At 42.6% G+C, this 27,809-nt stretch overlaps 1 protein-coding gene across 7 annotated transcripts in view; it reads right to left on the bottom strand.

Annotated features, from left to right (window-relative positions):
* The window catches only part of LOC118370059 (protein MTSS 2-like), a 111,051-nt gene that overhangs the window by 32,173 nt on the left and 51,069 nt on the right, over positions 1 to 27,809 (bottom strand). For all 7 annotated transcript variants that reach the window (XR_008095366.1, XM_052498853.1, XM_052498852.1 and 4 more), the window contains exons 5-6: positions 18,490 to 18,581; positions 18,305 to 18,379 (exon numbers count right to left, since the gene is read on the bottom strand). Coding sequence is in view for 6 of the 7 variants with exons in the window: in XM_052498853.1 (XP_052354813.1) it covers positions 18,305 to 18,379; positions 18,490 to 18,581 (167 nt within the window). In the remaining variant the exon portion in view is untranslated. The remainder of the gene's footprint in view (positions 1 to 18,304; positions 18,380 to 18,489; positions 18,582 to 27,809) is intronic.

Genomic DNA, 27,809 nt, shown 5'->3' on the forward strand with positions numbered 1-27,809 from the left:
TTAAATCTGTTTTATTCCATTTGGTGCATAATGAACACGACCCTGTTAATGGGAGGCAGGATAGCACTTATTAGCCAAACACAGAAGAAATCCAGGTTCTGATCTTATTTAAGACTTTAAAAAGGACCTTCGGGCCAACCAGTTGTCAGGTGAGGAGAGATTTGGCAATCATATGACGGCGCCTTCTGAGAGAGGGAAGGGAAAAAAATACCTCTTCCTCTCTCCACTTTCCAGCCACGCCATCCAAAACACAAAGTATTCTGAATCTCTCCTCCCGTTTCTCTTTTGTTCAAATAAGAAACAGCTTTCGGCTGCAGATACCTGGTCTGCGTCCCAAACTGCCCCCTATATGTGACCCGTTTCAGGAAACTAGGCATATGTCACGGGTCACTACTTCAGAGGAGAGCCGTTTCAATGTAAACTTTTTTACTATTTTTTAAAATCAAAATGCATTTTTTTGCAGAAATGCCTTCTTGAACATGTGAACTTTCATGTGACTTAAACTTGTATGCCATCTGTGAATATGAATAACATTGTTAAATTACGAGCCTATTAAGCCACAGAAAGCGAGCAACCTTCCCGCTAGTCATCATTGGCTGAGATAATGAGTGGGCTGGTCATCCCGAGAAATCAAATCAAATTGATTTATATAGCCCTTCGTACAGCAAGCAATGCAGGTGTAGAAGCACGGATGAGTTTGGATTGGTCTGCCATATAGCACGCCTGTGTCTATTTGAGCTGGTCAGTATGTGTAGGTAATCCTGTCGAACATTGCTTTTTTTTAACTGTATCGCATAGTAAAACTTAACAAAATCCATTTCAATAGAATGGCACTGCAACAACTGTTTCAGAGCACTCTCGTCTGAGTGTACCAGAGCGCAGAATAACTTATGAATTTACAAACGCTCAACACCAGTTGAATATGGCCGGTGTCAGTAAACATCGGCAAAAAAGCATAATTAAATTGTTGCCAGGAGCACAGTTACTGGATAACATGAAAACAGCCTAACCAGCTCTTCTAGAGTGAGAAAATGGTCAGAGTTTGGGTGGGGGCTAAAGCTTAAGATGATTCTCATGGCATTGCACACAATATGAACCAGAATGACTTGACAACGGGCAAAGCAACCTGTACAAACAAAACGGAGACAGAGGAAGTCTTATTTAATTGAAAGTGTTTGCAGTCTGCCGTGAAGCATTCATCCATGTATACTGGTAAGAGTCCAGCTACAGACATTATACGTTTCTAATTTTGTCAGAAAGTTGTTTTCATTGCAAGTTAAAGCTAACTGTTAGTTAGCTGGCTCGCTAGCTAACATTACGTTTATGATCTGTGTGTAGTAATGTTCTCAGAATGCCATTTCGCATTGCTCGTTATAGCCTAATGTTAGCTAGCTAACTAACATTGAACCTGTTTGGTTAACTATAGCTAGCTATGACAATTTGTTTGTATTGCTCGTACTCTATGGATTGAGATTATGGTTCATTGTTTTGCTAGTTAGCTATATGTCTAAACAAAAAGACCAAGTGAAAGCTTTCTGTTAGCTAGCTGACGATCTGACAGTGATTACGGCTACGTATTGTATAATAAATGCTAAAATATTTGTATCTGGAATTTCAGCATCAGTAGAACACGCCCGACTCTCCTCCACCAGTCAAACAAGAAAAATAATCGAATGCCTCCCATCAAAGGGGGGGCTCCTGAGTGGCGCATTGGTCTAGAGGGGTCACTGCAGTCCCTGGTTCAAATCCAGGCTGCATCACATCCGACTGTGGTTGGGAGTTCCATAGGGCGGTGCACAATTGGCCCAGCGTCATCCAGGTTTGGCCGGGGTAGGCCGTCATTGCGAATAAGAATTTGTTTTTAACTTACTTGCCTAGTTAAATAAAAAGAGAGCTGGCCCAAGCAAGCACAGGTTACAACTGAAGTATGAGGACTTGCAGCAAGTGGTGAACTTCAACAACTACGCAGAGGATAGTGCAATAGTATTACCAGGACGCCACCCAGGACACAAACACTTGGTGGAAAGCTGCCGCCATCCCATGAGACAAAAGCAGTATCAGTGTGGTGTCTCTACAAGGAATCGATGAAAACACTTGGTAAGAAAAGCAGAACAACACGTTTTGATTATTTAATTGACCTCCAACATGATTGGCACTGAGATTGCTTGTGGAGGATAGTTCAGTGCTGGTGGAAAGCTATGGCTGGCAACAACACCTGACTCCGTACTTCAGACTGCTGCCACAGTTCAAGCAGTACCAGCACTTCAGCTGAATATCATGTTCATTGTACAAGGTTATTCTTTTTATCTAAATTTGGGAGGTGAATTGATGTTGTGCAACGTTGTAATGTCTTAATTAATTTTTTGTTTGTTATTTCCTGTTTAACAACTGATGCTCTGGAGCTGTTGTCGCCAAGGAGCGTTCAGACTCAGGACCAGGTTTCAGCTGCCGCACAACGCTGACATCATTTCTCCCATAGATGGTCTGCCCGTAAAAGCACCACCTGGAATGGACACAGCTAGAAAAACGCAATCTTCTTGAGATCATCAGGAAGTTTTGCGAAAAAGAGGCTATGGACATTGCACCAAAGTCAAGGGCAGGACAGAAACAGGCTCTCCGAATACAGATTACCCATTTTCATGCGTGGTTCGGATGAACCAGTCATCAGCATTGTCTACAGTGCCTTTATTCAAATGATTCTCTCCTAACACACAATTTTTTTTATGCCGCTGCTCACCCACATTGCCTCTGATTATATGCATATAACTTCCCCATCTAGCACTGATATTGTTGTACATACTGTATATTTTATTTTATATTGACACTATCTTTCTGATATTTCTACTATGCAAATAACCATTTCGCTGTACTGTTTACACCTTCTGTAGAGACCCATCCACTTAACCCCTCTAGGGTATGTGGGACGTACCCCTCTAGGGTATGTACGGCGAAAGCATACCTTACAATTATTTGAGAACATAGCCCAGCAGACAAATCATTACAAACAGTAACCAGTAGAAGAGTTACACAAGTCAGAAAAAGAGATAATTGATAAAGTCTCTTTATATCCAAAAACGTCAGTTTTGTTTGCGCGTTTTCTTCAGTAATCCACAGGCTCAAACACAGTCACAACAGGCAGACAAAGAATCCAAATTGTATCCGTAAAATTCATAGAAACATGTCAAACAATGTTTATATTAAATCTTCAGGTTGTTTTTAGCCTAAATAATCAATAATATTTCAACCGGACAATAACGTCGTCAATATAAAAAGGTAAACAAGGCACTCTCTTGGTCGCGCGCATGAAAAAGCTCTGACCCGGCAGGGTCCACTCATTCCAACTGCTCTTACTTCCTCAGTTTTCAGAATACAAGCCTGAAACAATTTCTAAAGACTTGACATCTAGTGGAAGGCATATGAACTGCAATTTGAGTCCTAAGTCAATGGATACCGTAATGGCATTGAATAGAAAACTACAAACAAACAAAACATTCCTACTTCCTGAATGGATTTCTCAGGTTTTTACCTGCCAAATCAGTTCTGTTATACTCACAGACATTATTTTAACAGTTTTGGAAACTTTAGTGTTTTCTATCCAAATCTACTAATTATATGCATATCCGATCTTCTGGGCCTGAGAAAAAGGCAGTTTAATTTGGGCATGCCTTTCATCCAAAATTCCAAATGCTGCCCCCTACCCTAGAGAAGTTAACAAGATGTGGCTGGGGCTTATAGCATTTCTTTCACATGACCCATCAATTTAGACAAGTGTGTCTGGAGAAGCGTCATCTAATATTTGCAACATTTTTTTTTTATCTAGACACTTTGTTTACCTGGAATTTTTCCTTATTGTAGGCTACTACTTTTAGTCTTACTACAATACTCACTGTTGAGCACATGACGTCACATGTGAATCCTTAAAGAGATGGGTGAGGCTTGCTTAAAACTTTTAGGGAGTGGGTTCCGCTGTCGGGATCAAATCAGCAGAAATTTCAATAGTGCCACGTATAGTTTTTGATAAAACTCAAACTTTCATTAAAACACACATTCAAGGTAGTGAATTAAAGCTAAACTCGTTGTGAATCTAGCTACCGAGTCAGATTTGTAAAATGCTTTTTGGCGAAAGCATGAGAAGCTATTATCTGATAGCATGCACCCCCAAAGTACTGGAACTTCATCTAAAACGACAGATTTTGCGGTAGCCGGCGCTACCCAAAACGCAGAAATAAAATATAAAACATTCATTACCTTTGATGAACTTCTTTCTTGGCACTCCTATATATCCCATAAACATCACAATTGGGTCTTTTTCCCGATTAAATCTGTCATTGTATAGCTAAAATGTAATTTTCTGAAGACAGGTCTGATCCAGGAATATTCCCTTTTACAAGACGCAACGTCACTTTTTAAAATGACAAAAGGTGCCTATATACTTTTACAAAACACTTCAAACTACTTTTCTAAACCAACTTTCGGTATTAATAAACGTTAATTAGCTATACAATTCATCACGGGGCGATCTGTATTCGATAGCAGCTAGTCTGGAAATCAACGGCCATCTTTTCCATTTTAATAACATCCTGTTGAGAGACTGAAACAGGAAAGGATAAAACGTAATACAACCAAGGATTAAGTCTGCTCGAAATGCCAGCACTGGCGACATCGTGTGGAAGCTGTAGGCGTTTACATTACGGCTTCATGTATTTGCAGTCGCCTTGAACAATACATTGACTGGCGGATTAATATATTTGTTTGTGTTTTTGGAGAACAGTTTTTCGAGGGATTTTTACTGCTAAACACGTTGTGTTATAGCCACATACACGATTTAACCAGTTGTAGAGACTTCAGAGTGTTTTCTATACACACATACTATATTCCTGGCATGAGTAGCAGGACTTTGAAATGTTGCGCGATTTTTAACAAAAAGCTGCGAAAATGCTCATGATCCATAAGAGGTTTTAAGAGGGTGAACAATGCTGAATGGGTGTAGACAAAGAGCTCTCCAGTAGGTACCAAAACGTTCAAAGGCCATTTTCTCAAAATTGAGATTACAACAATGGGAAAGCAGAATTACTTTCCCATTGTTACTCAAAAATTCAGTGTATGATATACCATTTTGTAGCTGTGTCTCTGCTTTTATCCAATGTAAAAAAACACCATTTCAAATTTTGCTACATAAGACTGAATCACGGTGGTCGGTCACATATACAGAAGTGCACTACTTTTGACCAGAGCCGTAGTGCACTACATAGGGAATGGGGTGCCATTTGGGAGGCAGAGCTGGCCTTTTCGGAGTGCAAGCTTTTGAAAATAAAATGACACTGGGAATGGGTTTCCAACATTCCACTGTGTAGAGGAAAACACGGAAGCTGGGTGCAAGAGGCAACGGGGCCAGACGGTATAGTGTTCTCAGAGCATGCGCAGAACAGATGGCAGGCATATTTAGTTATTTTCAACCGCTCCTTGTCCCAGTCTGTAATCTCCATGTCTTAAACTGACCACCAACATTCCTGTTCCCATGAACACTAAGGCTTCCTGCCACAATGACTACCGCCCTGTAGCACTCACATCTGTAATCATGAAGTTCTTTGAAAGGCTGGTTATGCCACATCAACTTGAATATCCCAGACCCAATTCAATTTGCATACCACCCCAACAGATTCATGAGAGGACACAATCTCAATTGCAGTCCACACTGCCCTCAACCAACTAGATAAGAAGAATACCTGTGATAATGCTGTTCGTTGACTACATATCAACATTAAACAATATTTTCCTCTCCAAGCTCGTCACAAAGCTTAGGACCCTGGGACTGAACCCCTCCCTATGTAACTGGATCCTGGACTTCCTGACGGGCCGACGCCGAGGTGGTGAGGATAGGCAACATCCCCTATACCACACTGACCCTTAACACACGGACCCTACAGGGGTGTGTGCTTAGTCCCCCTCCTGTACTCCCTGTTCACCCACGACTGATTGGCAAAATACGACTCCAACATCAAGTTTGCTGACGACGCGAGAACGACTGATCACCGGCGATGGTACTTCAGCCACAGGGAGGTGGTCAGTGTGGTGTTGGGACAACAACCACTCCCTCAACGTCAGTATGAACAGGGAGCTGGCAAGCACTCAAGGCTACACTGGTTGAGGTCTCCCAGTATTATGACTGGTGCATCTGGGTGTTTTTGCTGGCAAGCATGATACTGGGAGACCTCAACCATGCTTGCCAGCAAAAACACCCAGACACACCAGTCATAATACTAGGAGACCTCAACCAGTGTAGCCTTGAGTGCTTGCCAGGCTTCTGCCAAATTGTCGAAGGCAACACCAGGATGGGGAATCATCAACATCAGACTCCTACACCACCCGTATTAAACCACTGATCTCCAACCCTGACCACAATGCTATCCAGATCACCCCTGTCTACAGGACAAAGCTAGAGAAGCAGACAAGTGAGAAAGACAGTCAGAGTGTGATGCTAGGTGCTTTTGCTGTTTTGTAATGAGGGAAATAGGTAACACAGTCAAACTCCCTTGGGAGATGATGATCTAAGAGTAAGGCACAGAACCTCCATCCATTTAGACAGCAGGTAGCCTAGTGGTTAGAGCGTTGGACTGGAAAGGTTGCAAGATCAAATCCATGAGTTGACAAGGTAAAAATCTGTCATTCTGTCCCTGATAAGAAAAAAACATTTTCAATGACGGCCTAGGAACAGTGGGTTAACTGCCTTGTTCAGGGGCAGAAAGACAGATTTTTACCTTGTCAGCTCGGCATCCGATTTTGCAACCTTTCGGTTACAAGTGGAGCTGCAGTGGAGCAGGACGAGAGCTTCAAGTTCCTTGTTTTCCAAATAATTTAAAATGGTCCCCACACACAGTCGTGAAGGTGTGATAGCGCCTCTTCCCCCTCAGGAGGTTGAAAAGGTTTGGCATGGGCCCCTACATCCTAAAAAAATAATACAGCTGTACCACTAGGACTGGCTGCATCACTGCCTGGTATGGCAACAGCTCAGCCCTGGATCGCATGGCGCTACAGAGGGTGGTGCGGACAGCCCTGTGATTAACTGTGGCTGAGCTCCCTGCTACCCAAGCCATAGACTTGTCTCCGATTCAACACAGCAAGCGGTACATCAAGTTTGACACCAACAGGCTCCTGAACAGCTTCTATCCCCAAGCCTAAATGAATTTATGAAATTGCTTCTTCCAATTATTGATAAGCATTCACCTGTTAAGAAACCATCTTAAAATTATTAAGGCTCCATGGATTACTGAGGAATTTAAACATTTTATGGTTGGAAGTGTGGCTAATAAGTCTGGCTGCACATCTGACTGGCTGTCTTACTGCAATTTGAGAATTTATGGGACTAAAAACTCAACAAAAAGAAGAAACTGTATATGAAGCCAAGATCAATGATGTAAAGAATGATGGAAAAACAGAGCACTTTAAATTAAATTATGGGCAGAAAGACAAATTCACCTCCATCTTTTCATCAAATCAGATGGCTGATTCATCACAAAACCATTTGATGTTGCCAATGATTTTAACGATTACTTAATTGGCAAATTTAGGCAAGAAATGCCAACAACGATCAGTGAGCCATTGTACTCATGCATAAAACATTTAAATAATGAAAGAAAAACATTAAGTTGTAATTTTGTTAGTGTGGGAGAGGTGGAAAAATAATTGTTATTGATCAATAATGACACCTGGCATTGACAACTTAGATGGAAAGCTACTGAGGATGGTAGCTGACTTTATAGCCACTCCTGTCATATCTTTAATCTGAGCCTAGAGGAAAGGCTTTGTCCTCAGGCCTGGAGGGAAGCCAAAGTCATTCCACTACCAAAGTGTTTTTTATGACACTACACAAAGCAAGTCCTGCAGGCTCTCCTTTTATCTTATCTTGATTATTTTCCAGTCATATGGTCAAGTGTTGCAGAGACAGACCGAGTTAGGCTGCAGCTGGTCCAGAACAGAGCGCACGACTTTCTCTTTATTGTCATCAGATGGCTAATATTAATACTATGCATGCCAGTCTCTCTTAGCTAAGTTGAGTAAAGACCATATTCCTTCTTGTTTTTATAAGAAACATTAATTTCTTGGAAATTCCAAATTATTTGCGTAGTCAACTGACACAGTACTGACACACACACACATTTACCCACCAGACATGCCACCAGGGGTCTTTTCACAGTCACCAGGTCCAGAACAAATTCAAGGAATCATACAGTATTATACAGAGCCATGAGTGTATAGAACTCCCTTCGATCTCATATAGAGCAAGTGAAAAGCAAACCAAATAAACCTAATAAAGCAACACCATGTGACCTACTGGTTGTGTGTATTTACTTATTTTATTTCACCTTTATTTAACCAGGTAGGCAAGTTGAGAACAAGTTCTCATTTGCAACTGCAACCTGGCCAAGATAAAGCACAGCAGTTCAACACATACAACAACACAGAGTTACACATGGAGTAAAACAAAACAGCCAATAACAATAGAAAAAAGAAAACAAAAAGTCTATTTACAGTGTATGTACGGACATTTATGTGTAACTGATTCACGCTCACACGTTAATGTTTTTGAAATGTACATTGTAAAGTCTTTTGTCTGTCTTTGTCATTATGTGTCGGACCCCAGTAAGACAGGCTGTCGCCATTGCCATCGGCTAATGGGGATCCTAATAATCAAATCAAGTCTCCCAAATTGTGAGTGAGCTATTTCAGACATAATTATGCACCATAGCGGTATTTTAAATATTCGTGCAGAATTAAACCGATGACGCCATCGGTTGATTGAACCTGCTGTCCAATCTAAAAATGAACCGAGTCATGTTTTGTAGCAATTATTGTGGCATGTGTGTTTTGCCGATTGCACCATCACGCTAGCAGCGAGTAGATATGATTGCCCTTGTTCATTAGGAACATCGTTAAGACAAGTCTAATGGCTCTATCTGCCATGACATTACAGGCTATCTAGGTTGACTCATTTTCCACGGCTTTGTAAAGACTACAGCCTGACGGGAGCCCTACTTCCTTGTCCAATTGTGTTCCCACCCTCAAAGTTAGGCTTTTCAAAACGCTGGCGGTACTAGTTTTTACAGGGTCACGGGAGCTATGTTACTGTGCAATGTCTGTCTGAGATTACTAAATAATTACAGTGGCTGCTTTTTCCAAGAAGAGTATACACTGAAGAAGAGTTGAGACAGTGAGAATAAGAATTGTGAGACCAGCAAGCAGCGGCCGCTACAACCGCAGCTCCTGAACCTGGGGAGCCACAGTCAGACGCCGACTGGTAGTGAGCACCTATGCATGCGGGTTCTGTACAGCCACGCCAACAGAAGAGGAATGTCTGTGATGCAAGAAATTTGACCGCGGACTGTTCTTACTGGAGAAGGTCACTTCAGACCCCATGGATCATGTGTGTGTGACAGACCATCGAAGTTTATACGCACAGATAGAGGGGTGCTGGAGACATTCTTCAGAACTTCCAAGATCAAGTGGCGGCGGCAGCCAACACAATCTGAACCAGGAGGGCAAATGACAAATGAGTAAGTGGCTTTGCTGTCAGTAGCTGGCTAGCAATATAAGCTCTCTTTTTACGAGTAAGTGTTGTTCAGTACAACTTTGATAGAGTCGGCCATAATGGGGCTTGCTAGTACCACAAGCCAAGCTAGCTAGCTTTGTTTGCTATACCCAAAATGTACTATAGCCTAATTTTAAAGCTCGTGAGCAAGCTTAGCTAGCCCGGTAGCTAGCCTAGTTAGCCTCCAATATTTTGACGACTCATAACTAATAACATAAACTCACTTTTGTACATCGCCTTGGTCCGTACAATTTACCTTATTTTTGCGCCCAAAAAACGTAATACTTCCAGATCAACTGCAATATCATTGTAAAGTACAATTTCTCCCCTTTCAAACTAAATTAATGATGAGACCTTCATTATGCCCATCTCTGCATAATTCAAGGCGGCAATGATCTCCGTCGGGTCTTTAATTTTTTTTTAATGTCGGGTGGGGAGCGAAGGCTATGAAGTTGAAATTCATTCAATTGAAATTAATTCACTAGGACCTAATCTACTCTCAGCGCACTCGTTACAATAGGCTAGATGTTATATCATCCAGACAGTTCCCTGTTGAAACATAACCTGGTTTAAATCTCCTCTCCCAGAGGAACATCATGGCACTGGTGTTTGGGCTATAAAGAGAGGACCTTCTAAACCAGGGGTCTCAAACTCACGGCCTGCAGGTCAAAAGCAGACCGCAAGCCAATTTAAAGTGGTCCGTGGTTGGCCCTGGCTGTAAACCAAGGTCGTGGCTAAGGAAGCTAGTTTGGTTAGAGGAGCACATTAGAGAGAGGTTAAAGGGCACCCTGACCCAGCTGATGTACATCTCACCCTCATGGCTCAAGAGTCAGGGCTAAACATTGTTGGATTTTATTGCGCTTCTCTTAACTTCAAAAGGACAGTAGTTAACTAGTCATTGCATGTGAAAGAGACTCATCCTAGAAAGACAAAGCCTTGAACTATAACGTGGCCTTCCTTGAACTGTATTTATATCGCTGACAGTGAGTCTTGGCTGTTGCTGCTACTACACTATGCCGGTGGGGTCATTTGCTGAAGCTCGCCCAACCAATTAGCCTCTTTTTCCAGAGAAGCGCTCCGTTTCAACGCCCCTCAATTAATCCTTTTTAGGGCTAGGCAGGGAGCGAGAGATGTACACTGCCAAGAAGAATCATGGGACCAACAGACTGACCACGCTACCGAGAGAGAAGACACAAAATGGAAGAAACAGTAAAAAAGCACAGAGAAGGCAATAAGTATTCATTCAGTTCAGGCATTATGGTGATCATATCAGCCGGCCTTGAATTGTCAAACACCTTCGGACTTCAGAGGAGTTAGAATCCAGCATTGTGAGGGTTTGTGGATTCAGGGTAGAGGTCTTCAAAATGGACCTGGGGCTTTCCCACCCAGATCCGATATGCATAATTTATTTAGAGATAGATAGACCCATTCCAAAAGGACTGGAGGACAACTAGACCCATTCCATTAAGACCTGGTAGGTTCTCGACCCGGTCCGATCAGAGTGAGGGAACCAGCAGAAAAGGAATTTAAGTGGATAATGCACGAGGAGGGAGAGGGGCCGTACTGTGAGCGAGGCTGTAGCAGCAAAATGTGGAGAAATTAAAGTGGCGTGAATACTTTCTGAAGGCACTGTATGTTTGCCATCCCTCACTCCAGACTAATATTTTCCTCTTGTGGCACTGGTGCCATAACTTTTTCAGTGGGTGGCACCAGCCCATGATTTGGTCACACCCCCACGCAATAGAAAACATTTGTTTTCAACTTATCAAGTAATTCACAGTGCTTAAATTAGGGGTAATAGACGACTGAGACTGCATTAAAAAAATAACATGTCTATGCAGGAATGCTTGATTCAAGATTTTGTTGCTACCTAATCCAGTGATTGTCATTAATATTTGGTTGTTATATTTTACTGAATTTTCTGAATATTGTTGTTTGTTCAATACAGATGAATTTGCCTACATATTGTGCACTAATATCATACGGTAATTTATTTGGGGCTAATTCCCTACCCGAGTAAGAGAAAACTCAAAACATATAAGCTAGATTGCTAACTTTAAACATAATACCCACTGCTGGTAGCTATGTATTGATCTAAAAGTAAGTTCAATGTGCTAAAAAAAAAAAAAAGTTTTGGCTACCCAGGCCAGTGGATCACAACTGATGGGCCTTGAGAATCTCAGGTGTGCCGTAAAACTTTTCCTCATTTTGATAATTTTTTGAACACTCACTTCTAAATGTGACCTGTGGAATGCCCATGGAATTTTATCTTGGGAGCACTAGTGCTGGTCAGATAATACAGATGTAACCATGTTCCATTCAATGTATCGTTGTTTCAAGTCTAGTATGCTCAGGCTGTTACATTTATCATTTGAGAGGCGCGCATCACAAGCAAAGTAATTTGTATAATTTGACTTGGTCTGTGGAAATCATTAGCACAGGCAAGTCTGATTAGGCTTAGCCAGAGTCATTTACTTCTTATGGATCTAGGCTTAGCTACACCACAGCCTCTGCCATAGAAACAAACAGAGCATGGCTTCGGGTCTGTGGTTGTACCTTTCCAATGCAGAAAACCACTCGTCTGTAAAGACTTATTTTAACGGAGCTATATTTTCTTTCCGTATCTCAAAGCCGTATCAAATACACTATATATACACCCCTTTTCCTTTCCACGTGGCACCGTCATAGGATGCCACCTTTCCAACAAGTCAGTTCGTCAAATTTCTGCCCTGCTGGAGCTGTCCCGGTCAACTGGAAGTACGGCTATTGTAAAGTGGAAACGTCTAGGAGCAACAACAGATCGGTCGCGAAGTGGTAGGCCACACAAGCTCTCTGAAGTGATGAATCAGGCTTCACCATCTGGTAGTCCGAGGTCTTAGAGAAAATAAATGTTACGTGGTGGTACAAATATTCCAGAAGGTGGGCCCATTTCAAACGTAACCAGGATGTAAGTTATTGCAAAAAATTCAAAATACCTGCCATAATAGCTGGTATTTGACAATAAAACTGTTATGCAACAAATAACTGTGTATGACATTTGGTACAAACACCCCTCGGAGGATATGAACAAATCCTAGAAGCAGTGGTCATTGCAAACTTAACCAGGAAGCAGAATTCTAAATGGCCCTAGTCATGTTTAAAATAGCTCATTTAAGTGACATTTTCATAGAATAACATAACATTAAGTAATAATACATAAGGTGTAAACCTTGAAGCGGCAATCAGAAATTGAAAGAATAAAGTGTCTTCCACGCCCGTTTAAGTAAAAAGCGAGATGGGGCTGGATGCAAGGACTGACCATACATGATACAAAAATTGAAGTTTTAACAATGTTTTGAGGCTGTACTTTTACTTTGTTTGCAAACATTGGAGTAAAAAAAAGCTTATATTTTGGGTTCTGATGGGGTATGACAGTTGAACTTGAGGCATTCATCAGTTTTATTCTCCAAGAATCAAAAATAGATGTAGCAGATTGATTAGTGGAGAAAAAGACTTTGCGCCCTGGTTCACAAGTTCTATCACAATGGCATAATGCAGTGCATGATAATCCAGTATCGTGGCATCGACCCTTCCGAAATCAGAGGGGCAACTTTTGGCAGCCTTTAGAGTGTCCTTAAAGATGTCCAGGAATAAACTGTTGTAGCCCCTCCAAATATTTCTGGTGAAGGTGGATTCTATGGTTTTCAGACTTGTTGACCAAATGCTTGTTTGGTACACTGCTCGGTTTGAATGTTGCAGCAGTGCAGCCTGTGTTGTGGGGAGGGATGGGGGGTGTTCTCCATTGAGAATGGCCTCTTGGAGAAGAGATACTTTCTCAAATTATTGACAACGTGAAAGTAACCTCTTGAAGCTAGGGGCAGTATTTTAATTTTTGGAAAAATAACGTTCCCAAAGTAAACAGGCTATTTCTCGGGACAAGATGCTAGAATATGCATATAATTGACAGCGTAGGATAGAAAACTCTAAAGTTTCCAAAGCTGTAAAAATATTGTCTGTCAGTATAACAGAACTGATATTGCAGGCAAAAGCCTGAGAAAAATCCAATCAGGAAGTGACTCTTATTTTGAAACCTCTGCGATCCTATACCTCCCTATTGAGCATTGAAAGGGATATCAACTAGATTCCTTTTTCTACGGCTTCCTAATGTGTCTACAGTCACAAGACATAGTTTCAGGCTTTTATTTGGAAAAATTTGCGTCAGTGGTCAGCTGGTGGCTCTCCGAGTGATTTGTGCGTAATAGACAAAGGCGGCCATTGCTCCTCTCGGTCCTACTAAGAAGACATTTGTCCCGGTTGATATATTATCGAATAGATATTTTAAAAACACCTTGAGGATTGATTAAAAAAAAAACGTTTGCCATGTTTGTCGATATTATGGATCTAATTTGGAATATTTTTTGGCATTCGTTATTGACCAAATACTTATTTTCCAACATATTTTGCAAATAAATTCATTAAAAATCCTACAATGTGAATGTGACTCATTTTGTCTGTCATAGTTGAAGTGTACCTATGATGAAAATTACAGGCCTCATCTTTAAGTGGGAGAACTTGCACAATTGGTGGTTGACTAAATACTTTTTTGCCCCACATGAGATGAGTAATGCAAGATATGTAAACATTATTAAAGTGACATTATTAGTGACTAGTGTTCCATTTATTAAAGTGGCCAATGATATCAAGTCTGTAGGTAGGCAGCTGCCTCCCTCCCCTAACAAAAGCTGTTTTTCAATCTCTCTGTCCCAGCTTTCATGCACCTGTACTGACCTCACCTTATGGATGGAAGCATGGTATACAGGTAGTGGCTCAGGTGGTTGTTGTCCTTGATGATCTTCTTGCCCTTCTTGTGTGATCGGGTGTTGTAGGTGTCCTGGGGGGCCAGGTGGTTTGCCCCCGGTGATGCATTGTGCAGACCGCACCACCCTCTGGAGAGCCCTGTGGTTGTGGGAAATGCAGTTGCTGTAACAGGCGGTGATACAGCCCGACAAGACGCTCTTAATGGTGCACCTGTAAAAGCGTGAGGGTTTTCGGTAACAAGCCACATTTTTTCAGCCTCCTGAGGTTGAAGAGGCGCTGTTGCGTCTTCTTCAGCACACTGTCTGTGTGCATGGACCATTTCTGTTTGCCGGTGATATGTACACGAGGAACTTAAAACTTTCCACCTTTGCCACTACTGTCCCGTTGATGTGGATAGGGGTGTGCTCCCTTTGCTGTTTCCTAAAGTAAACTATCATCTCTTTTGTTGACATTGAGAGGTTACTTTCCTGACAACACACGCCAAGGGCCCTCACCTCCTCCCTGTAGGCTGTTTTGTCGTTGTTGGTAATCAAGCCTACCACTGTAGTGTCGTCTGCAAACTTGATGATCGAGTTGGAGGCATGCATAACCACGCAGTCGTGGGTGAACAGGGAGTACAGGAGAGGGCTGAGAACGCACCCTTGTGGGTCCCCAGTGTTGAGGATCAGCGGAGTGGAGATTGTTTCCTACCTTCACCACCTGAAGTGGCCCGTCAGGAAGTCCAGGACCCAGTTGCACAAGGTGGGGCTCAAACCATGGGTCTCAAGCTTAATGATGAGTTGAGGGTACTATGGTGTTGAATGCTGAGCTGTAGTCAATGAACAGCATTCTTAGATAGGTATTCCTCTTGTCCAGATGGGTTAGGGCAGTGTGCAGTGTGATGGCGATTGTGTAGTCTGTGGACCTATTGGGATGGTAAGCAAAATGGAGTGGGTCTAGGGTGTCAGGTAAGGTGGAGGTGATATAATCCTTGACTAGTCTCTCAAAGCACTTCATGATGACAGAAGTGAGTGCTATTGGGCGAAAGTAATTTAGTTCAGTTACCTTGGCCACCATTGTTCCTGTCCCAAGAAAGCTATCTTGAAACATGTGGGGACAGCAGACTGGGATAGGGATTGATTGAATATGTCCAGAATAACACCAGCCAGCTGGTCTGAGCATGGAGACGCGGCTAGGATCGGCAGCCTTGCGATGGTTAACACGTTTAAATGTTATACTCATGTCGGCCAAGGAGAAGCCACAGTCTTTGGTAGCTGGCTGTGTTGTTGACACTGCATTGTCCTCAAAGCGCGCAAAGAAGTTATTTCATTTGTCTGGGAGCAAGATGTCGATGTCCACGACAGGGCTGGTTTTCTTTTCGTAATCCGTGATTGTCTGTAGACCCTGCCACAAATGTCTTGTGTTTGAGCCGTTGAATTGCATCTCCACTTTGTCTCTATACTGACGCATTGCTTGTTTGATTGCCTTGCGGAGGGAATAACTACACAGTTAGTATTCAGCCATGTTTCCGGTCGCCTTGCCATGAATGCGGTGGTACGTGCTTTCAGTTTTGCGCAAATGCTGCCATCAATCCACAGTCAGATTTGCCAAAAGGAGGGCGGGGGAGGGCCTTGTATGCATCGCTTTGGAAAAGTCGTAGTGCTGGTAAGTGCTGTTTTCTGGGCTAACAATGTATGAAACAATACATAAAAAACATTGCACAGTTTCCTAAGGACTTGAAGCAAAGCTTTTTCAACTGGTGCTCAGGTTAAGCACTTACAGTGCCAGGGTGCCAAAGACTAATGTTTCAACACAGCCCAAAATCTCTAGTTCTTTGTTCAAGAGACAAAAATCGTTAGTCTGTCAAATTCAAGAACAATGTTCTAGAATTTGTTGTAGCATGTTGTAAAAACCTATTTTGGAATGACCATCTCCAGTTAAAAGTAATTCTGTAAATTACCAATGTTCTCAATAAATTAGCTAAGATAATGTACCGTGCGCGCCTTCAGAAACTATTCACACCCTCACATTTTGTTGTTAAAAATTAAATCAAAGTGTAATCTTTTTTGAAACGTTGAAAGAGTCAATAAGTCTTCAACACCTTTCTTATGGAAAGCCTAAATAAGTTCAGGAGTAAAAATGTGCTTAGCAAGTCCCACAAGTGGTATGGACTCACTCTGTATGCAATAGTGTTAAACATGATTTTTGAATGACTACCTCATCTCTGTACCCCACACATATAATTATCTGTAAGGTCCTTCAGTTGAGCAGTGAATTTCAAACACAGATTCAATCACAAAGACCAGGGAGGTTTTCCAACGCCTCGTAAAAAATGGTTTCTACTGGTAGATTGGCAAAAAAAAGCAGAAATTGAGTATCCCTTTGAGTTTGGTGAAGTAATTAATTACACTTTGGATGGTGTATCAAGACAATACAAAGATACAGGCATCCTTCCAAACTCAGTTGCCGGAGAGGAAGGAAACCGCTCTGGGATTTCACCATGAGGCCAATGGTGACTTTAAAACAGTCAGAGTTGAATGGCTATGATAGGAGAAAACTGAGGATGGATCAATTTAATCAATTTTGAATTCAGGCCGTAACACAACAAAATGTGGAATAAGTCAAGTGGTATGAATACTTTTTGAAGGCACTAACATCTAGGGTCTTTTGGCATTTTTTTATTTTTTAAGCTTGATAACATATTTTTAACCTTTCAAAATCCATTTGTTAAGGGGATTCATGTAGTAGTTAAAAACATGTTTTTGAATGGTTTACATGTAGATGTTTGGTGTTGTAAGGCCATTTTTGCTACTTTATGCAGGTTTACTTGTGGAATATAATGGTACATTGATAAATACTGGTCCATTAGTCACAAATACACACGATTTGTATTGTATATGGCAACAAATTCAACAGTAATATCACCTTTCCAAAATCGGATTCAGTATCGGTGGCCATATTGGAGAATGTAAAAAGCAAAATGAGTGCGTGCCAGTTTTGGGCACCTCTTCTAATATCAATTAATACATTACAAAGAGAAGCACTACAACATGTGATGCTTTAATACACTACGTAACAGTTTCACCACTTTTTGACACTAAGGCCCCAGAATACAGTTTGACCAAATCATGGTTTTAGTAGCCAAAAATATTTTGAAGTTTGGAGTGAGATTAGCTTGTAGAATGTGCAACTCGTATCTATGCAACCAATACAAACTTTACTCGCAAAGCCAAGTCACACGGTTAATAAAATGTGAATAAATGGACGCAGTCTGGAGCCCTGGGTATCCATATATTCATATGCTAGTACTGCTTTGCGATACCAATAACTTTCTCAGTTGTCATGGTGTGGTCTTGTAGAGCAACACTTGAGGAATGAACAAAGACTTAAATTCTCAAAGAAGACTGAAGCTCAATTCATAGTTCAGAGCTGCAGATCTGCGATAGTCATGACATTACTGGCTATGCATTTAAAAGTCATAATGTGGAGGTGGATTATCGCGTTTAAGCTTTTTGCTAACTAACCAGGTGAGATTGTTGTTATTGTCGTAGAATTTTACATCTGGGAAAAATGTATTTCACTTTAGAGCCTCTCACTACGGAGACCTCAGCTAGAGCAACACAACCATAACCTGGCTGAAACGATACCATGTACGGAAGAGGAACATTGAAGGAGTGGTGAGATGGATTGGCGAAGAGGGGCACGGTAACAGCTGCGGGTGTGGACAAACCACATAGTCTCCTTTCACAAAGCCAGCTGTGTTAAGGTAACCTGAACCTCGGTAATGACTATTCCACTGCTCACTGCTGAGAATCACACTTTCTATTTAGGTGTAATACCCCCCCCAAACACTTAGGCCACATTGCCACGGGTGTTCTCTCTTATCTGGGAGAGAGTGTCACATCACACATTACTTAGAGAGTTAGAAACAGACACCCTTACCTTTCTTAACCTTCTTCTGCAGCTTGATTGTATCTGAGGATTTCTTCTTTATGTCTGCTCTGGCCTTCTTGTATTCTGCATTGGGAAGCAATGAGGATATTATGTCTCAGTGAACTGAGTCGGATAACTCAGACTTGTCATAATTGTATGTATGTATGCCTATTTGTGTATGTACGGTCTCCGACCTTTGGCATGGTCCTTGTCCAACTGACTGGCCACCTTCTTCCACTCCTCAATCTTCAGCTCCAGGGGGTTGATCAGGGTATCTGTTAGTGCCCTACAGTGGAAGCCAATAGACCAGCCGTTACATTATAGTGAAAAATACAGTGGTTCACCTGGAATCTTCTACAGACTGGTTGATACGATTCAACTTCATCAAATTCTGAATTATCAATGGAAACAAAGCGGAGCTTTTTTCAGGTCGTTGACCGATCTACCTACGTAATTGTTATTGATAGGCGGGTGGTCATAAACTAGATAAACCAGGTCATCAAAATTAAACACCATAGCTTGGGAAGCAAAGCAATTAGACTGAGCATAGTCTCAGGTAGGCGGTGAACTCCTATCTTCACATTCCCGACATAGCTCCTCCATGTCATGAAGCCTGAGCTGATCAGCCATGACAGGTTAGCACACAATGTGTTTAAACTTGTGAGATGGCACTGTTAACACTTTCACATCACTGCGTCCAACACACAGGGTGACTGGTGAAAACTAGGCCAAGCTGATGACGAGAAGAAATCTTAGTAATAATTCTTATAGGTTAAATCAGAAGTCTGTTCGTTTTCCATCCCTCTACTGTCTAACGGCCTATTCAGAGCTGAGCCCCTATCTGGGTTGAGCCTATGTACAGTAAGGTCAATGGGATCATTGGGATTTTGGTGTCAGTCCTTGTTAATTTCAACTGAGGCTGGGCGGTCAATGAGTTGACATTGTGTAATCCATTCAAATGAAGACAATGAACCATGTCTGATGGAAATTAGAGGGAGAAATAAGAAAATATGGAACGAGACATTGCCAGGACTTACACCAAAACCTAAATCTGCAACAGTGTTCAAAACTTTCACTTCAGGTGTAGTGAGCCTCGTTAAAATAAAAAATAAAAATGAAGAGTGAAAAAGAAAAGCTAGCAAATTATCCTAAAGTAGCAGCTCAGAAGAGGGGGAAAGTAGGCTGCAGCCTGGGCTAGCGTATAGGCACACCCTTTTCACAGTACCATCTTGACCCGAACCATACTCTGCTGGCTCTGATATTTTATTTTCACATTGTCAATTCCGGGCATGGTTCCAGCAACTATGGTTAATGTGTAACCAGGTCAGCTCAGCAGAGCTTGGCCCGGCTTAGTACCGTGCAAACGGTACCAGAGCAACAATCCAATCTCTCATCCATCCACAGCCGAAGTACCATTATAGCCATGTCTCAGGCTTCGAGAGAGCACTGGCTGGAGTACAATCAATTCTCAGGGTGATTTAGAGCTGGAAAAAAATGTTAATTTGTCTGTCACATCAGTGCACTGAGAGCAACAGAAGGGACCCTAAGCAGAGCCTGAATGGATTTGCTGGGGCTGATGTATGTAGGGGAAATTGGGTTCAGGATAGAAGGGGAGCGTGAGACGAGCCTGCTGTTATCCACTTGGGCTTTAATTGCAGAGTTACCCAGGGTCATAATCCTAGAAAGGGACAGCGCGCTATGCCCGATATAGTGCCTTCAGAAAGTATTCACAATCTGATTTTTTCAATTTAATGTGTTACAGCCAGAGTTTAAAATTTATTTAAATGAGATGTCGTCACTGGCCCTCACACACACACACACTATCTTCATATGTTCAAAGTGGAATTATGTAGTTTTTTTATTAAACGTTTTGAGTCAATAAGTATTGAAACCTTTTATGGCAAGCCTAAATAAGTTCAGGAGTAAAGATTTGCAATAGTGTTTAACATAACTTTTGAATGACTACCTCATCTCTGTACCCCACACATGTAAAGCCCTTCAGTTGAGCAGTGAATTTCTAACACAGATTCAACCACAAAGACCAGGGAGTTTTTCCCAATGCCTCGCAAAGAAGGGCATCCATTGGTAGATAAAAAAAATATAAAATTACAAATAAATTAAAAGCAGGCATTAAATATCTCTGAGCACAGTGAAGCTAATTACACTGGATGGTATGCATCAATACACCCAGTTACTACAAAGATACAGGCGTCCTTCCTAACTCAGTTGCCAGAGGAAGTGCTTTATTCGCCTGACGTTTTAGATGTCCAAGAGAGAATTACATGGCTAAGTTGAGAGACAAGGAAGCACAGCTAGCTTAGCTAGGCTAGCTAGCCTAAAGCCTCAAACGGAGGATGCTAACAAACATTTTCAACACTGCAGGAGTTGTGTTAATTTTGCTTTATTCAGGGACAATGTGGAAAGCCTGAACTTTCAATGTAGCAACTGTTTGCTTTCAGAGGACTATAGGGGCGAAGTAGCTACTCTTAGCAAAAAAGTAGCGAACTTACACAAGCTACTGGGAATTTACACCCGCCTACTTTTTCCTTTCTCTTCTACCCCAGTAGCCGGACGCCGCTCTGGCCTGATGGAAGTGTCGCCACCGTGCCTCTGCAGGGATCCCTCCCTTCCTTGAAGAATGGAGTTAATAGGATGCTCCTGTCCTGGATGACTTGGTCGAAGTTCCTGCTCTCAGTCCTACAAACAAGCCAGAGAGATGTCTCTCGCCATGGATGTCGAACACAGCTGGGGCCTCCTCGGTGAAGGTAAGCCCGGACACAGATGAGAAACAGCTTCACCGCACTGGATCTAGAGGTTCCGGAGCCTTCTTCCCTGGGGGCTTTCGATTTGAGATCGGATCCAGGGGTACCTGCACCTTTGTCCTCTATTCTGTCTCCATCTCTGGTGGCTTCTACCTCAGGTTCAGATCTTCAGAGCTCACCCCCTCATTAGGACAGTGAGGCTGTCTTAAGACTCCGGCACATTCCTCATCCACAATGGATACTAGAGCTGTCTCAGGTCCATTGGGCCCCACCGCCCTTCAGTCATCAAGGGATGAAACCCCTGGAGGCGAAGTAACGGCCGGACTTCCTCAGCAATTGCACCAGCAGCTCTAGGGTAAGAAAAATCTTGATTCCCGGGGCAAAAACCCTGTGCTATCCTGGAGCAAGACTACAAGACATTACAGGGATGCTTCCGACTGTTCTGTGACAGCTGCCGGGAGCTGACGCTGTCGTAGTCCATGTGGGGTCAAACGACATTAAGAGGGCTAGCTCAGAACAGCTCTGAAAAGATTTCAGAATGTGGCCAATTATTTCAGGTCCGGTACCATCGTTGGGCCGCAGGTGTGAAGGATTCAGCAGGCTACTGGCATTTTACACCTGACTAAAATATTACTGTAGCGCTTTCTGAATAACTTCTATGGGAAACTTTGACACCTTCTGGAAACAGAAAATGGTCTACAGGAATAACGGAGTATTTCAAAATAATCTTGGCTCCTGAATTAGATAGCCCAGTTTAGATAATCCCTACCATTGTGTCACTGCATTGTCATACTGCTGTAGCAAATGTATATTATCCCATGGGCATTGGCAGTCACAATGTAAGTAACCTAATTTATGTCCCTCTAACTCCCCTGAATGCCTTTGTCATTCCTACAGCTAATGTATACAACAAGCATGTGCCTATGAACCAGATTTATACTGTTAGCACTGAGGTGGTGTGCCCTAGTAGAAAGTCCACTGTGTGCAGCTATCACTGCACTATCAACTCAAAAATAAATAACAAATATATAAACATAACACTGTCATGTCTTCTTCTGATAAGCTTCCCAGTGCATGAAATCAATAATTTGCTAGTAACAGATGACATTCATATTCTGGCTCTCTCCAAAACTCACTTAGATAATACAGTGGTAGCAATAGATGGTTATAACATCTACAGAAAGCGGTGTTGCGATCTATATTCAGAGCCACATTCCTGTTAAGCTTAGAGAGGATATGTTAAATAGTGTTGAAGTAATTTGGCTACAGGTTCACCTGCCTCACCTAAAGCCCATTCTGTCTGGGAAGCTGCTATAGACCACCAAGTGCTAACAGTCAGAATCTGTACAATGTGTGAGAAATGCATTATAATGTATGCGATATCAACAGAGGGGAATATTTTCGGGGTGACCTTAATATCGACTTGCTTTCCTCAAGCTGCCCATTCAAGAAAAAGCTTCAAAATGTAACCAGTGCCTGCAACCTGGTTCAGGTTATCAGTCAACCTACCAGGGTATTTACAAACAGCACATGACTGAAATGTATTGATCACATCTTTACTAATGCTGCAGAAATCTGTTGTAAAGCAGTATCCAAATCCATAGTATGCAGTGATCACAATATAATAGCCATATCTAGGAAAACCAAAGTTCCAAAGGCTGGGCCTAATATAAGGTATAAGAGGTCATGCAAACGGTTTTGTAGCGATTCTTATGTTGATGATGTAAATATTATTTGCTGGTCTGTTGTATGTAATGAGGAGCAACTAGACACTGCACTTAACATTAATGAAACTGCTTATGTCCATGGATTGATGTAGAATTTAAAAAGTGGTATGGTTTTGAGAGGAACAGTAAATAAGTCTGGCTACACAACCGATTTGCATACGTACTTAAAATTGAGAAATCCTGTGACTAAACTGAATAAAAACAAGAAGAAACTAAACCATTAAACAAAGACAAATGACAGACTGATCGTAAATGAAATTTTGGGCAAAAGGGTAAACTCAACTCAATCATTCATTGAATCATTGCTCATTCATCATCATAAAACCCACAGATTTTTAACAAATTTAAATTGGCACGGTCAGCAAACTTAGGCATGACATGCTAGCAACAAACGCTGACACTACACATCCAAGTACAACTGACCAAATTATGAAAGACAAGCATTGTAATTTTGAATTCTGAAAAGTGATTGTGAAAGAGGTGAAATAATTGACACTCACCACCTGGATTTGGTCTTATGTAGCAAAATGTGAAATTGTGTTTTTTTTTTAATTTATTTTTTTACATTGGATAAAAGTAGAGACTCATACACAAAATGGTATATCAGACACTGCATTTTTGAGGAACAATGGGAAAGTAATTCTTTGAACGTCGATAAACTTGTAACCTCACTTTTGAGAAAATGGCCTTTTGAATGTTTTGGTACCTACTGGAGGCAACACTGAACCATGAGTGAGAAAACCAGCTGTTCCGGATGACGGTGTGATCACGCTGTCCGTAGATGAGGTGAGAAAGCCCTTAACAGGTAAACATTCACAAGGCCAGATGGATTATCACGATGTAAACTCAGAGCATGTGCTGGCGAGTGTCTTCACTGACATTTTCAACTTCTCCCTGACCCAGTCTGTAATACCAATATATATGTTTCAATTAGACCACCATAGTCTCTGTGCCCAAGAACCCCAAGGTTACCTGTCTAAATGACTAACACCCTGTAGCACTCACATCTGTAGCCATGAAAAGCTTTGAAAGGCTGGTCATGGCTCACATCAACACCATCATCCTGGACCCACTCCAAATCACATACAACCAACAGATCATGCAATCTCTATTGCACTCCAGACTTCCCTTTCCCACTTGGACAAAAGGGAATGTGAGAATGCTGTTCATCGCCTACAGCTCAGAATTCAACAGTGCTCAGAAGCTCATCACTAAGCTAAGGTTCCTGGGATTGAACACCTCACTCTGCAACTGGATCCTGGACTTCTTGACGGGCCCGCCCAGGTGGTCATTAAGTTTGCCGACGACACAATGGTCATGGCCTGATCCCCGACGACAATGAGAGACCTGGCAGTGTGGAGGTGATTTTGGACTACAGGAAACAGTGGAGCTGGTCGAGAGCCTCAAGTTCCTCGGTGTCCACATCACAAAAAATCTATCATAGTCTAAACACACCAACACAGTCATGAAGAGGGAACAACAACGCCTCTTCCCCCTCAGGAGGCTGAAAAGATTTAGCATGGGCCCTCAAAAAGATCTACAGCTGCCCCACCGAGAGCATCTTGACTGGCTGAATCACTGCTTGATATGGCAACTGCTTGGCATCCGAACGCAAGACGATACAGAGTGTGGTGAGTACGGTCTAGTACATCACTGGTGCTAAGCTCCCTGCCATCTGGGACCTCTATACCAGGTGGTGTCAGAGAAACGCCCCCCCCAGAAATTGTCAAAGACTCCAGCCAACCAAGTCGCAGACTGTTCTCTCTGCTACAGCACAGCAAGCGGTACCAATGCACCAACAGGACCCTGAACATCCTCTACCCCGCAAGCCATAAGACTACTAAATAAAACTGTTAAATAGATAATCAAATGGCTACACGCACTACCCTTATTGACACTTTTTTGCACAAACTCTTGCAATAACTTTGCACGCACACTGGACTCTACCCACACACTTACAATAACCCCACCACACGCACACACTCACACATACTGACGCCACACTTTCTCGCTTGCCACATACGCTGCTGCTAGTCACTTTACCCTTACCTACATACACTACGTAATCAAAAGTCAGTGGACACCAGCTCGATGAACATCTCATTCCAAAACCATAGGCATTAATATGGAGTTGGTCCCCCCTTTGCTGATATAACAGCCTGCACTCTTCTGGGAAGGCGTTCCACTAGATGTTGGAAGGTATTTTCTTCCATTAAGCCACAAGAGCATTAGTTGGGCGATTAGACCTGGCTCTCGGTCGCAATTCCAATTCATCCCAAAGGTGTTCGATGGGGTTGAGGTCAGGGCTCTGTGCAGGCCAGTCAAGTTCTTCCACACTAATCTAGACAAATAATTTCTGTATGGACTGAACTTTGTGCACAGGGGCATTGTCAAGCTGAAACAGGAAGGGCCTTCCCCGAACTGTTGGCACAAAGTTGGAAGCACAGAAACGTCTAGAATGGCATTGTATGCTGTACTAGTGGGCCTAACCCAGATCATTATTCCTCCTCCACTAAACTTTAAATTTGGCACTAAGCATTCAGACACGTAGCATCATCCTGGCATCTGCCAAACCAGATTGTCCGTCGGACAGCCAGATGGTGAAGCGTGATTCATCACTCTAGAGAACGTGTTTCAAGTGTTCCACAGTCCAATGGCGGCAAGCTTTGCGCATGGCGTTCATAGGCTGTGTAGGGCTATATGATGTGACTAGCTCATGAAGCTGGTTGAGAGAATGCCAACAGTGTGCAAAGCTGTCATCAAGGCAAAGGTTGGCTACTTTGAAGAATCTCAAATATATTTTGATTTGTTTAACACTTTTTTGGATACTAAATTATTCCATAGTTGATGTCTTCACCATTATTTGACAATGTAGAAAACAGTAAAAAATAAAATAAAAACCCTGGATGGGTAGGTGTGTCTAAACATTTGACTACTGAAATTCAGTCACAGGCTTCATTACTGCATATAAGTGTGATATTTCCGTTTTCTATTTTTAATACATTTGCCAAAATGTCTAAAAAACAGTTTTTGCTTTGTCATTATGGGGTATTGTGTGTAGACTGATGAGGAAAACAAAATATTGAATCCAGTTGAAAATAAATCTAATCAAATTTTATTTGTCACATACACATGGTTAGCAGATGTTAATGGGAGTGTAGCGAAATGCTTTTGCTTCTAGTTCCGACAATGCAGTAATAACCAACAAGTAATCTAACTAACAATTCCTAAACTACTGTCTTATACACAGTGTAAGGGGATAAAGAATATGTACATAAGGATATATGAATGAGTGATGGTACAGAGCAGCATAGGCAAGATACAGTAGATGGTGTCGAGTACAGTATATACATATGAGATAGGTATGTAAACAAAGTGGCATAGTTAAAGTGGCTAGTGATACATGTATTACATAAGGATGCAGTCGATGATGTAGAGTACAGTATATACGTATGCATATGAGATGAATAATGTAGGGTAAGTAACATTATATAAGGTAGCATTGTTTAAAGTGGCTAGTGATATATTTACATCATTTCCCATCAATTCCCATTATTAAAGTGGCTGGAGTTGAGTCAGTGTCAGTGTGTTGGCAGCAGCCACTCAATGTTAGTGGTGGCTGTGTAACAGTCTGATGGCCTTGAGATAGAAGCTGTTTTTCAGTCTCTCGGTCCCAGCTTTGATGCACCTGTACTGACCTCGCCTTCTGGATGATAGCGGGGTGAACAGGCAGTGGCTCGGGTGGTTGTTGTCCTTGATGATCTTTATGGCCTTCCACATCGGGTGGTGTAGGTGTCCTGGAGAGCAGGTAGTTTGCCCCCGGTGATGCGTTGTGCAGACCTCACTACCCTCTTTACGGTTGAGGGCGGAGCAGTTGCCGTACCAGGCGGTGATACAGCCCGCCAGGATGCTCTCGATTGTGCATCTGTAGAAGTTTGTGAGTGCTTTTGGTGACAAGCAGAATTTCTTCAGCCTCCTAAGGTTGAAGAGGCGCTGCTGCGCCTTCTTCACGATGCTGTCTGTGTGAGTGGACCAATTCAGTTTGTCTGTGATGTGTATGCCGAGGAACTTAAAACTTGCTACCCTCTCCACTACTGTTCCATCGATGTGGATAGGGAGGTGTTCCCTCTGCTGTTTCCTGAAGTCCACAATCATCTCCTTAGTTTTATTGACGTTGAGTGTGAGGTTATTTTCCTGACACCACACTCTGAGGACCCTCACCTCCTCCCTGTAGGCCGTCTCGTCGTTGTTGGTAATCAAGCCTACCACTGTTGTGTCGTCCGCAAACTTGACGATTGAGTTGGAGCGTGCGTGGCCACGCAGTCGTGGGTGAACAGGGAGTACAGGAGAGGGCTCAGAACGCACCCTTGTGGGGCCCCAGTGTTGAGGATCAGCAGGGAGGAGATGTTGTTGCCTACCCTCACCACCTGGGGGCGGCCCGTCAGGAAGTCCAGTACCCAGTTGCACAGGGCGGGGTTGAGACCCAGGGTCTCGAGCTTGATGACGAGCTTGGAGGGTACTATGGTGTTGAATGCCGAGCTGTAGTCGATGAACAGCATTCTCGCATAGGTATTCCTCTTGTCCAGATGGGTTAGGGCAGTGTGCAGTGTGGTTGAGATTGCATCGTCTGTGGACCTATTTGGGCGGTAAGCAAATTGGAGTGGGTCTAGGGTGTCAGGTAGGGTGGAGGTGATATGGTCCTTGACTAGTCTCTCAAAGCACTTCATGATGACGGAAGTGAGTGCTACGGGCGGTAGTCGTTTAGCTCAGTTACCTTAGCTTTCTTGGGAACAGGAACAATGGTGGCCCTCTTGAAGCATGTTGGAACAGCAGACTGGTATAGGGATTGATTGAATATGTCCGTAAACACACCGGCCAGCTGATCTGCGCATGCTCTGAGGGCGCGGCTGGGGATGCCGTCTGGGCCTGCAGCCTTGCGGGGTTAACACGTTTAAATGTCTTACTCACCTTGGCTGCAGTGAAGGAGAGACCGCACGTTTCCGTTGCAGGCCGTGTCAGTGGCAC

The sequence above is a fragment of the Oncorhynchus keta genome, chromosome 37, assembly GCF_023373465.1.
Source record: "Oncorhynchus keta strain PuntledgeMale-10-30-2019 chromosome 37, Oket_V2, whole genome shotgun sequence".
Classification (NCBI taxonomy): Eukaryota; Metazoa; Chordata; class Actinopteri; order Salmoniformes; family Salmonidae; genus Oncorhynchus; species Oncorhynchus keta.